This window comes from Antechinus flavipes, chromosome 5 (assembly GCF_016432865.1).
Source record: "Antechinus flavipes isolate AdamAnt ecotype Samford, QLD, Australia chromosome 5, AdamAnt_v2, whole genome shotgun sequence".
NCBI lineage: Eukaryota > Metazoa > Chordata > Mammalia > Dasyuromorphia > Dasyuridae > Antechinus > Antechinus flavipes.
Window position 1 is genome coordinate 89,223,356 of NC_067402.1, and position 14,029 is coordinate 89,237,384.

General features: G+C 31.1%; 1 protein-coding gene across 5 annotated transcripts in view; it reads left to right on the top strand.

Moving 5' to 3' along the window:
- The window catches only part of KMT2C (lysine methyltransferase 2C), a 248,676-nt gene that overhangs the window by 116,215 nt on the left and 118,432 nt on the right, over positions 1 to 14,029 (top strand). For all 5 annotated transcript variants that reach the window (XM_052000663.1, XM_052000665.1, XM_052000666.1 and 2 more), the window contains exons 8-11: positions 2,001 to 2,172; positions 9,181 to 9,295; positions 11,265 to 11,437; positions 11,957 to 12,117. In XM_052000663.1, the coding sequence (XP_051856623.1) occupies positions 2,001 to 2,172; positions 9,181 to 9,295; positions 11,265 to 11,437; positions 11,957 to 12,117 (621 nt within the window). The remainder of the gene's footprint in view (positions 1 to 2,000; positions 2,173 to 9,180; positions 9,296 to 11,264; positions 11,438 to 11,956; positions 12,118 to 14,029) is intronic.

Below are 14,029 nucleotides of genomic sequence, written 5' to 3' on the forward strand. Positions count from 1 at the left end.
ATTGAATGTCCTTCTCTTCTCCCTCCCCCCTCCCCTCATTCAGTATTATATGTAATTTTGCTAGATGTAATACTTTTGTCTGTAATTAGTTCTTTTGATGTTGATATACTATTCCAAAACTTGCAGTCTTTCATGAAACCACTGGAAAGGTAGGATAGTTGTAGTTTCAGCTTGATTTATGGGGTTTTGTTGATGTTGATTGTAAACTTTTTTCATTTTCATTTTTGAAATTTAGAACTTATATTTTCAGATTAACTTATTTCCTATATGTTTTTCTTATGGGAGCTCTTTCAGATCATGATCAATATTTTTTCCCCCCCTATTTCTACTTTTTCCTCTTGTTCTATCAGTTCAGAAAAACTTTAATTATTTGTATTAGAATTCTTTGTTTGGTCATAGATTTCAGATAGTCCAGTTGTTAAATGTTTATAATCTGTTCTACATGTCTTTTATATTTCTTAGAGATGTCTCACATTCCTTTTTATTATTATTATTATTGTGGTTGTGGTTGTGGTTGTGGTTGTCATTTTTTTGGTCTTTTACATCTTTACTGGCTTCCCCTCACTCGATTCTACTTCTAAAGAATTTTGACTGATTCTGCATATATTTTCACAAAAATGTTCACCTTATGTTCAGGCGTAAGAGACCTCAAAATACATAAAGCAGACATATTAAACATACCCTTTTCTGACAACAATGAATTAAAAATCATACAGAATGAAAGGCCTTTGAAGTATAGATTAAAACTAATCATTGAGAAGCAAAAAGATTAATCCTAAAGAATCCAATAAGAAATTATAGATATGATAGTGAATTTCATTACAGAGCATTACAAAACTTAGACAACATTCTGACATTTATGGGATTCATTTAAAGCAGTTCATAGGAGAAAGAATTGTAGAAAGCCAAAAAGTTAATTTCCCTAGCCAATTAAAATTACACTAAGTAAAAGTTTTTAATAAGTTAAAGGGGAGATTAATAAACTTCAAAGGAAAAACAAGACAGCCAATTAGAGATTGCTTTTTTACTAAGAGAGAGGCCCTTTCTCCCTCAATAATATAAGCTATTAAGTAATTATATTTTTTGAATACCAAAAATTAACAGGATCAAAAATGAAAAAGATGAATTTTTCAGTCAGCGAAGAAAAAATAAAACCAATTATTTGGAGGCTCTGTTCCCAACTGTAGGCCAGTATTAAATCTCTGAATTATTTAAGTAAGATGGATGATTATTTATAAAAACAGAAAATGCACTGATTGACATAATAGAAAATAAAATACTCATAATCACTGTATTTGAAAAAAAAGAGCTGGAACATTAATTTACCTCTCAAAGGGAATATGACATTTAGGAGTAGATGTATTTATAAGTGAATTTTGCCAAACAAAGTAAGGAATCATCATTATAGCAATGAAGAAAAGTAATTGAAGAAACAAGCACAGGAAAAGAGGAAACAAAACTTCCTTTTTGTTTTAAGGACTCGGTTATGATGGCTTATTTAGAGAATCCTAAAGAATCAGATTTTTTTTTTTTTAAATCTTTTTCTTTTGTGAGACAGTTGGACTTAAGTGAGTTTGACAGGGTCACACAACTAGGAAGTGTTAAATATCTGAGGGGGATTTTGAACTTAGGTCCTCCTGAATTCAGATTCAGTGCTCTAGCCACAATGCTTTGTAGCTGCTCCTAAAGAATCAATCTAAAAAACAAGTTCTCCTACTGAACCCCCTTTCCCATTAATAAATGTGAGAATAAATTTTGTTTGACTGTATATAAATTTAGAAAAGTTTCTCATTGGTTAAAAGTAGAAGGAAATTGGGAATTTGAAGATAAAGTAAATTTTTAAAATGCAAAAAGTAAAATAATCATATTATCAAAATTAGAAATGGGAGCTTTTCATACATTCATAAGTGTATATCAATTTAAGAAATGCTGTGTTGTATCACATTGAGAAATATATATTGCTATGAAATAAAGTTTTTTAATTTTATTATTAATTATAGCAAAAGAAGAAGCAAACTGTTCAGTATGTGACAGTCCTGGGGACCTTGGAGATCAATTCTTTTGTACTACTTGTGGCCAGCATTACCATGGAATGTGCCTGGACATAACAGTCACAGCATTAAAAAGAGCAGGTTGGCAATGTCCTGATTGCAAAGTGTGCCAGAACTGCAAGTAAGTAGAAATTTTAACTAACTCACCTAGAACTTCCTGTTCAGGATGTTGAGCAATCATGAAATGTCAGGGTGATACTTTCCTCATTACAAAAACTTTGAGCTTAATAGAAATGAACGTTCCTAACACAATAATAGTTACACAATATAACAATAATACAAAAAAGATTTAAAAAAAAAATAGTGCATTATTGTCTAGTAATGCTGTTTAAAGTCAGTTAGTCTATGTTAAAAGGCATGCTTACATTAAGAACCACCTTAGTCCAAGGCTACTTGTTTTTCCACTGTCACCTCCTGGTGGCATTAAAAAATTACTGTGTAAGTTATTAAGAAATCTGTTTTCAAATGGAGTATAACAAGACTATTTTACTGTTTTCAAGTAGTTGCTAATTTGTATTTGAAGTTGGACACCGTAACAAAGTTAAAGAACATAGAGAATTTTAGATTTTTTTGAGGAATACAAACTACACATACTATTTACAGGTTGCCCCCATTTTTGCTGATTTTTGTTGTATGGAGTTGCCTTGATGACTGAGAGGTGAAGTATCTTGTCCATGAATATATAGCCAGTATACGTCAGAGGCAAGACTTTACAACACATTTTGAATATTGGAATGAAATGATATAACATTAAAGCGCTTTGTAAATTCATTATCATACATACTTAATTAACTTTTATACTGTGTCCATAACTTAAGGCTATAGTAGTTACATTTAAGATGAAACAATTAGCAATTTAATTTAAAAAGCATCATAGTAACTATATTATAATGTTAAGTAGAGAACATTGTAGTTAGCCATCCTTGAGTAAGGATTATTCTGTCTGGCTAATTTAATATGTATATTGATGTAGAGCTTTTGATAATTGGGCAGAGGGAAAAGGAAGAATTTCTCTTCATAACCTTCAAATTAAAGCAGTAAGATATAGATGTCCCAAATGATCCTACATCTTAGTTTATTTATTTTTTTCTTTTCTATTGCCTCTTTTGAACATTTTGTTTTACCTTAAATTTCGGTACTGGTAAATTGAAGAATCTAGTGAGTTGGGAATTCTTAATTGTTTTTTCTTTTTTAAAGCTTTAGCCTAGGGAACATATTAATCAACACGGAAGAGACAGGTGAGGTGTCCTTTCTCTAAAATGATGGTAACTTATACAGTGACTTGGTAAATGACCATATTGTACCTTTCGTGGTCTAGATATGGAAATGATTTTAAGTGCCCCCATGCTCATTTTTATGTCTAATCTTAAGTGGGATTTACTTTTTCAAGACTATGTTACTGGAGAAACCAATTCAGTTAAAATCAGTGAGGAAACATTTATTAAGCACTGTTTTGTGGCACTCATTTGTAAGTCCTGGGGATATAAAGAAACAACAAAGGATAGTTGTTGCTATCAGAGAATACATAGTTTGTAGTATTAACTTACCTCTCTGAATTGTGTTGATCATTAGTCAGACTACCTAGAGAATATGGAAAGTTTTGCTACAGTCTAGCTTTATTACTTGAAAATATAGTTCAAAATACATGTATCTTTCATCATTCTTATTTTTTGTTTTTAATACTATGTCATTATGTTTAGTAATAGTCATTACTGTTTGATATGAATGATACAATTATAAGTTGACTATTTCACACTGCTCTTCCCCCCTCCCCTCCTCCCCCATTGATAATTGAATTCAACAAGTATTAACATCCTGATCTAGAAAAGCATTTCTAATGGAGGTCTGGCTTAATCTGATCATCAATCAAGCGCTTAGAGCAAACTTTGATTTCATTTATTTTAATCCCACTATTTTATAGGTTTTGAAGGAAGTAATACCTATAAATACAAATGATTGGTCAAATCATGTAGATATTTATAGAAGCAGAATTTGAATGTTGTTCCTCAAATGCAATGTTCATTTGTCTTTTAGTTCTGTCCCAGTAAATTTCTTTTCATGGAATGTTTGAAAATAAATCTACTCTAGGCTTTCTTGAAATGGAAAATTATTTTTTCATATTTTGAATCTTTTATGTTCTACTGTACACAATGGTTTTTATTCTTTCTCTTATTCTATTTAATTTTTAAAGAAATAGATAAATCAATACATTAAAAAAATAAATCTAGACTTTCACATTGGACTGAATTACCAATTTATTTTTCTTTAAGCTGATTTTCAGTAATGTTGCTAAAATTTTAATCCCGTTTTATCAGCATGTCCTGGCTCAATTTTACATGCTTATATTATCCAATTGTGATTATCCCAGGAAAATGAAGACTCATTTTTGACTAAATGTACAGAAGAATTTATAATAGAAATCCATTTTGACAATTTACAATAACAAATATTTAGGCTAGGTGTGTCAAACTGAAAAATAGAGCTATTAATTCATACATTAGGATCCTTGCTGTCTCCAAATTGACTTATTTTTAAAAATGTAATATTTATGTTATTGTATTTTTACTTCTTTTGTTAAATATTTTCCAATTAAAATTTAATCTAATTCAAGCTGCACTCAAGAAGAATGAGGAGCCACATGCAGTCTATGAGCCATGTGTTTCAGACTTCTGATCTAGACTAATACCCCTTTCAACTTGTTTATATTCTAATTGACAGGCATGTTTGCAATATATATAATCAGAAAGTTTTTTGCTTTTCTCTAGTAATATCAAAACATGAGCTAAAAATTTCCTGTTCTTTAGAGGTTATTGTTAATGATACAACAATGTCATGTTGTTGATCTCAAGATTTTACTATAGTATCCTCCTTGCAACTATTTCAGAATTTCTCTACTCTTTGAAATTCTGTTCAAAAAATAATCTGATTAAACCATTCTTTTTACAGCCATTTTTCATCTATATTATCTCTATTGTTTCTTGGCTTTCCCCTCCCTGACATAGATCTTTTCTAAGCATGTTGTATGTGAAATGAATTTCTAATTGATAACAATTTTAGCCATTGAGTGTTCGTTTTTTTTTTTTTTTGTTTTTTTTTTTTAATTTCAGGCATAGGGACATTGAACTTCCAACTAAATTTAACACCCCCCTAAAATAGTAATGAAAAGGAATATTTATTGCCCCTAACTTAGTTCCTATACCCAAAGTAATTATGCAGAAAAATTGAGCAGATTAAAATACTGTCTTGAAAGTCTACTGAAAAATGCCTCAGTCTCTATCCTGACGTGGTGACTTGTCTGAGCCACTCAATCATCCAAGATTTATAGGCTTTGGAAAACTGAATGTGGAAGATACTTAGATTATGAGGCTGACTTAGCTTAAGTTTAAACATTGAGTCATTAGGCATCATATATTTCCTATTGATTGAGTTAATGCAGAGACTTGGAGCTAGGGAATTGGGAGTTCAAATACTTTCTTAAACACATTCCACATTTATATGACTCTGCAAATCAAATTAAGTCATCTGTGTTTCGATTTCCTTATCTATTAAAATCAGGAGGGCCTCTAAAGGTTCCTTAAAGCTCTAAATTTGTAATCTTATTAATCACCTATACAAGAAAATATTAAATGCCTTTTGAGTAAAATCCTATGCTATATACTAAATATTCTAAGATGGAAAATAAGTTACTGCCCTTAAAGAGCATTCTACTTGGAGATGAGGTTGAAGTAATATTTAATATACATACATTACTATGTAAAGAATATTGAGCATAATAAAGTTTATTTTTCATTTTACCTCTATAACTTGTCTAATGTGATTCGTTATACATAGTAGAAGGTCGTTTGTTTTGTTTTTGCGTTTGTTGCTGAAGCAGTCAGGTTTAAGTGACTTGCCCAGGTCATACAGTTAGCAGGTGTTGAGTATTTGAGACCAGATTTGAACTCGGGTCCTCTTGACTTCAGTGCTTTATCCACTGCACCACCTAGCTGCCCCCATAATAGGAATTTTTAAAAGAAATTTTTATAATTGGATTAGAGATGCAGACATATTGTTGTAAGAAAATGGGGACATTTTTACAAATGTATTTATGAGTTTCACTTTAGAAGAGAAGTCCAACAAGGTATAGCTGAGGTTGGACATATCTCTGCCCTTATGTCTGTTCCTCACGTTACTGAGGAGTAAAGATTATACTGTATACCCTGAAGCCCAAGTTTCAAATAATACACAATTGAGAATGTTATATGCAAGACAGTTGTAAATTACTTCCTCCTACATAGGATGAAAAGGAATGCTTGTAGACAGTATGCCTCAGAAAATTCATTGCTAATAGATATCCCTTTTAAGAGGCCTGCATCTTCTCAGGGCTTGACTTCTTCAGTAAAAAAGTTTCCAATTCCAAGTAATTGCTTATTGTGTTTTCTGATATTAACTCTAAATATAGTCAATAAGTAGCATTTTAAAAATTTGTTTCTAATGTAGTTTTACTTTATTAGTACCTCTAATTAGAGACTTTACCCATCAGAAATGATGCAAATTAGTTTTATACTGAGAAGGCAACATGACCTAGTTTTTTGTGTTAGAATCAAAAAGGTTTGAATTCATATTCTATCTATTTTACAAAAAGGAATTTAGTCATAATAAGGTATACTTAAATGATTCCTGTGTATGTGGAATGAAGAAGTTGATTCCTATATATTTTTTGGTAATTTTTTTTTAATTGTTTGTCTCATGTCATAGAATCTTATACTTTAAAAAACTTATAATTGTAATAAAGAATGATCTCAGATCCATAGCTTGCCCCAAAGTCACAGAAGCAGTAAGTGAGCTTTAGAAGTTGTATTGTGACTTTGATTCTATGAATGTACTAAGCATAAAAATAATTTTGATAGTAACGACCAGACACTTATAGCTAGGAAATTAAAGATTTTATTATGAAGTATTTTGAACAAAGATGAGGGACTATTTCTCGTCTTGGGAAATATTATGTTCAAAGACATGGGGCTGGCCACTAACATGTGGTGAGGGAGTAACATCCTGGGCAGTTTGAATGAATTGTGGGAATCATGAGAAACAAGTAGTATGTAATAGTTGTGGATTTAGCAATGTCAGGGTCTTTATTTTCCAAATAGAAGAGTTTTAATTTTATCTTAGGGACATTAAGGAGCCCCTGAAACCCTTTAATCTTGTGGCATATGTGGTCAGATGTGTGATTTAGAAATGGGCAACTCCATGGAGGATTATTTAGAGAGAATAGAAATAAATGTAGAAAACAATTATAAGGCTATTTAAGTAGTTTGTGACATGTAATAAGGATCTCAAGTAATTAAGTTTCATGAAAGAGAGTGGTGAGAGATGTTGGGGAAATAAAAATCAATATTGATAAAATGAAGATTTTGTGAAGTTAATGATATCAAGCTTGTAAACCTTAGTCATTGGAACAATAGTGGTGCCTTACAGAAATATCATGATGTTAGAAGGAAGGGAGAAAAGATAATAAACCTATTTTGAAAATGTCCCAATATGCATCTGGTGGTATCAGTTGCCTAGAAGATTGAGAAACAAAATTAGGGATGAATGTGTTAGATGTTTTGGAGATCATATGATTAGAAATAATTAATCATATGGTTTTTTATGAAGCCTTAATTTTTTATTATAGAAGTGACTCATAGTGAGGAAAAAAGGTTTAATTATTTCTGAGGAGAAATAGAGGAATAGAAGATGATGAGGTTTAGCCCTTGGGAGCTTAGTGTATATTTGAAGGGATACCAAGCACATGTGTTTAGGGAATCTATGAATTATGAATCTATAAAACTGTGAATTTATTTGAACTTGGGAAGAGCAAAATCTTCCTTTAGCAGTCTTGCTTTTCTTTATTTAAGTGCTTTGAATTTTCAGTATAGGGGAGATAGTCAAAAGACTGCATCGCTAGCATACAGGTGAAGATAGGAGACTGGCATCGAGTATAGAAATTGGGGTAAGATTGATATATTTGAAAATCATTAACATAGAGATAATATTGACATCTTTGTGAGCTGATGAGATCACTACATGAAGTACAGTACACAGAGAGAAGAGCAGGGGTCTCAAGATAGAATCCTCTGAGATATCTGTGGTTAGTAGCCATGATTTGTATGAGGATTCAGCAAAGGAAACAGATTTGGCTACAAAGGAGAACTAAGTGAAGAGTGTCAAGGATGAGGAAGAAGCTCTGTGTTTTTATGGATTTCAGAGAAGCCATGAAGAATGAGAATTTAGAAAATCCCATTGGATTTCGGGGAGATAAGATCCATTGATATCTTTTGTATATGTGTGAATGAAGAGGTAATCCAAATTCCCATTTTGCAAGAATTTGGGTTACCTTTTCATTCACAGGAGTGAATTAGAAGATAGTGACAAAAGATGTCTAAGTGGTAGAAAATGAAGAGGGGAGAAGAGAGCATAGCCAGAGATTGAAGGTGTGTGATCAGATGGAAAGTCATATCTTAACTCTTTTTCCCTTCAGAAGCAAAGGCTCTCAGATATTTTTTGATTTCCTGGTATCTGAGATTCAACATAAGATAGAAGTTTGAGTTAAAATTGTGGAGAATGGATAAGAATATATGATTAAGTAGATGCATGCAAGGTAGTCAGCAGCTAAAAGAAGTCACTGGTTTCCTGAGATTGTAACCATTAATTGCTTTTCTGCTGTTTCTTCCAATGTTATATTCATTTTCCATCCCTCAAGAGCACAGTTGAGGTTTGAAGAGAAAGAATTTGATTTGTTTCTTCCCACTCAGAATAACCTAAAATGAGCAAAACAGATTTACTTATATAGTTACCTATTAATGTATTAAACTGTACTGGAAAGACTTTGTCTATTATCTGGTAGAAGCCTTCTCTATCTTCTTGATGCCTGAAATTATTTAAATTTGGGATCGTCCTTTTAATTCAGAAATGAGATATAAGATTTAAAATAAGAATTTTTTTTCTTGATTCCAGATACAGACGCTAGAAGCAGAAGTAATTTATATCCTATATATGAGATGAATTATGACCTTAGAAACAGGAATACATCTTAACAGAAAATATATTCCTAAATACTAAAAATATCTTGTTGCTTTGTGTCATTATTGCTAACTTATTCTTATAGGCACTCTGGAGAAGATAGCAAGATGCTGGTTTGTGATACATGCGACAAGGGATATCATACTTTTTGTCTTCAACCAGTTATGGATTCAGTACCAACAAATGGTTGGAAATGCAAAGTAGGTTATGTTTTTTGTTTAAATAAAATTTTATCATTTTATTTTGAAGACAAAAAAAAAGTTCATCTGCTTATTAAACTTGAACCAAAGAAATTAGATACTTTTGTTTTTTAACCTAAACTTAAATTCCATTGCTCACTTAAATTTAAGTTAGAATTTCCCATATATGTGAAGTCCACTTTAGACAGCACTAAAAATATCTTTCTACTTAAAAATTTAGTTTCTTCAGTATGGAGCAGGTTTTGTATTTTACCATATCAAGGAAAATAAGTTTTGTAAAATTTTTTGTGCATGTTTATGTATCTTTCAAAAATGGAATGAGATTTTTTTCACCAAAATGCTGAAAGTAGATATTAAAAAGTAGTAATTGATGTGAAATAAAGCTTGTGATGTTTCATCTGATGAGTTTACACACAAAAAAAATCACAGTACGGGGTAAACAATAATTTACTCTCTTTATTGAATTTTTAAACTATAATATTAATATGTAAACCAGTTTGTGGCCTACGATTGAATTAGGTACCTTATTGGACAAGGTATTAGAAATTTATACCTGGATGAGTACTTAGAAATTAAATTCAGAGTTTTATTTTTCAAGGAGGAAATTGAGAAAAAGAGATGTTAATTGGCTTGTCCAATATTATTAGAAGCAGTGACAGGAGAGGGAGAGAAATAAAAAGATATGCTCATTCTTATTCTCATCAAGTTTACAGTGTAGTAGAGGAGAACTGAAATTTTCTGTGTAATGTATCAGAGAGGTATAAATAACCTATGAGACAGTTTATATTTTTAAAGGATCAGATCTATTCCTGAGTTGAATTTTGAATTTTTTTTTTTTTTTTTTTTTTTTTGTGCTTTGAAAGAGAGGGAGAACTAAAATAGATTTAAGGGAATCAGATTTTAGAATAAATGAGAAAGATAATTTTTTTTTTCCCTGTTGGAAGCAGTTCATTCAGTTATTCCAACAACTTCAGTTGTTTAAATAATGAGAAAAATGGTGTGACGGTGGATATGTATATATTTATATGAATATTTGCTATAATTAAAGTTATTCAGATTGTAGTTTCTGAAAACTTAAAATCAATTCCACAGTGGAAAAAAACAAACCTACATGTCATGAATAACTCATAAAAATCAAATCACTCTTACATGAGAAGGCTTAAAGTATATTTTGACATTGCGTTAAAAAGCTGTAACAATGCTTCAAAGACAAATACATACACATTTTGACTTTTTGGGGGATGTTTTTCTTTTGATGATGATGACTGTCATGCAACCCCAAATGACAAATCTTTTTATTTTTTTATTACAGCTTTTTTATTTACAAGTTATATGCATGGGTAATTTTACAGCATTGACAATTGCCAAACATTTTGTTCCAATTTTTCCCCTCCTTCTCCCCCATCCCCTCCCCCAGATGGCAGGTTGACCAATAACATGTTAAATATATTAAAGTATAAATTAAATGCAATATAAGTATACATGTCCAAACAGTTATTTTGCTGTACAAAAAGAATTGGATTGACAAATCTTTTTAATAAATGTAGCATTAGAGACCTTTGTGGTCTTAAAGAAATGTTGTGAATATTGCCATCTATAAGGTGAAAACTGTGTGGTGGCAATTCATCATAGGATTTGATTTCTCCAGGTAGTAAGAGCTAAAAAACTTCATTTTGTCTTTATTATTGAAAATCTCTAGCTTAGAGAACAAAACTCAAGTATTTGTGTTTTTTTCATTTAAAATTTTTATTCATAATTATGTAGTCAACTTATCTTTCTCAATATAACATATTGGTTAAAAAAAAAGGTAGAAATAGTAAATAATAAAGTGAATTTTTTTTTTTTTGTATTTTTAAACATTTCTTTCAATTCTTAGTTGGTAAAAGCAAAGTTTTCCCCTATTGTCCTGAAATATAACTTCCGTCAATTCAAAACATATGTGCAATTGTATTTACTTTATGCTACTTAGAACTGCAGAATATGTGCAGAATGTGGCACTCGAACCAGCTCTCAGTGGCACCACAATTGCCTAGTGTGTGACAATTGTTATCAACCTCAAGATAATACGGCCTGCCCTTTCTGTGGGAAGTGCTACCAACCAGACTTTCAGAAAGATATGTTGCATTGTCAAATGTGTAAAAGGTAAGCAGCCACAATTATTGCTTGAAATGAGTGAGACATAATGATTCTTGAAGATGTCTATCTGTGTCTTTAGCTCTTGGGTTCCCAGTCCTTTCTAGCAAGGAAGGATGATATAGTCAGAGTTGGGAATCAATTATATTTTTATCTCTGATAATTTTCAGACTTAAGTGGCATGAGTACTACTGGTAGTTTCTAAGAAAGGAAAATTACACAAAGGGGGAAGAAGAAATATTTGGGCAACTTAAAAAGAAGAAAAAAAGAAATGAGGCAAAGTGAGAATGGAAGAAAGATTATAGAATAATGTAATGTCATCATCTCCGACATGTTATAATCAAAAATAATTGTTAGTTTCTAACTTTTATGAGTGTTGTTTCCCCAATATTTTTGAGGGGTGAACTTTGTATTACTGCTTTATTTATGGTTAGTTGGTGTTCTTCCTTGCAAGTGTGTATTGAATTTAGTTTAGTCATTTTAATTTTCATAATTTCATTTAAATATTTTTAATGTTAATTACTCCAGATGGATTCATATAGAATGTGACAAACCAGCAGACACGGAATTCGATTCACAGTTAAAGGAAGAATATGTCTGCATGTGTTGTAAACAGTTAGGAGATTTGGATCCAGTACAACCTTGTGATGAAATGGAGACTTCTGAAACAGTTCCCCAGTCTGGTACAGGTAAAACTCAGTATTTTTCTTTATGTAAAACCAATTCATGAAGGTAGCTTTTAGTAAACTTAAAAGTCACACACAGTGGGACTGTCTTCTTGTGTGTGAACAAAGAAAGATGGAGGAGGTTATTTACTATATTTGGTCTAATTTTAGATTACAAAGGTAGTAGTTTTATTTTTAAACTCTTGGAGCATATCTATAATAATCTTTAAAAATCGGTGAAAATCAAGTAATACTACCATTCTAATAGGACCTCATATACTGGTAATTCATTTAAGTTCTTTACTGGTGAGTCTTTCGATAAATTCATCCATGTTGGTAATCCTCTCTTTTTAGTGGTTTAAATGTTTAAATTCTCTTCAATATATAATTTTAATTTTAATTATATTTTTAATTCATATATTTAATTCATTTAAAAATTTAATTTAAAATAGTTTAAGTATGTAAGAATCAATTAGAGAAAAAATATTTTTAACCTAGTTTTTTGAAATATTGTAATATAATATAGCATAATTAGTTTTTTTTTCTTTTTCTTTTTTTTATTTTAGTCTTTTTCTTTTTTTTTTTTTTTTTTAATTTTTATTTAATGATTACTTTATATTGACAACATTATCCCTTGCACTCGTTTCTTTTCCGATTTTTTTTTTTCCCCTCTCTCCCTCCACCCCCTCCCCTAGATGGCAAGCAGTCCTTTATATGTTGGATATGTTGCAGTATATCCTAGATACAATATATGTTTGCAGAACCGAACAGTTCTCTTGTTGCATAGGGAGAATTGGATTCAGAAGGTATAAATAACCCGGGAAGAAAAACAAAAATGCAGATAGTTCACATTTGTTTCCCAGTGTTCGTTCTTTGGGTGTAGCTGCTTTTGTCCGTCATTTATCAATTGAAACTTAGTTAGGTCTCTTTGTCAAAGAAATCCACTTCCATCAGAATACGTCCTCATACAATATTGTTGTCGAAGTGTATAATGATCTCCTGGTTCTGCTCATTTCACTTAACATCAGTTCATGTAAGTCTCGCCAGTCCTCTCTGTATTCATCCTGCTGGTCATTTCTTACAGAACAATAATATTCTATAACATTCATATACCACAATTTACCCAGCCATTCTCCAATTGATGGGCATCCATTCATTTTCCAGTTTCTAGCCACTACAAATAGGAATATGGCATAATTAGTGTTAAAAATTTCAACCCTTCATGTTACTGGTGGACATTGCCATAGAACATGGCACAGTATATATCTCTATAAGGTATTTTAACATGCATTTCAGGGCAATAAATCCTCATTTACCTCAAGTTGAAGTGTTTATGAAAATAATTAGTAATGTGGGTAAAATCATATTTTGCAGCTTTGTGACTTAAGGGCAAAAGTGGGCATAAAGGAAGATAGGTGAAAAAAAAAAAGTGATTTAAAATAAAACAGCTCCAATCATTAGGTAGGACAAAGGCATGTGGAATATACATAAGCCAAATGCCATTATGTCATGAATATTTCAAGATGAGAGTGGGAACTTAGTGAATATTAGAAATAATGTCATTTTAAAACTAAATTGGTTGTATTTGGATATTAAAAAATATTTGGTTACTGCTATAATTGGCTTATAAAAACAGTACATTATAAAGACATGCTATATCAAGAATGTAATCAAAGAAATTTGCTGATAAGATAGATGGTTTAGTCAAAAGCAGAGTTTAAGATGACCACAAAATATTGCTTTGGTGTTTAGGTAAAATCAAAAGAAAACAAGATAAGTCTTTACTTAATTGTAACCTTGTGAGAGGACATAGACAAAAATCATATGGACATGGTCTGGTATAAGATAGACTGCATCAAGATGACAGATTCATTTTAGCTGGTTTCACATGAATAAAAGCAGAAATCATATGTACTTTATCTTCAAGGAATAACTC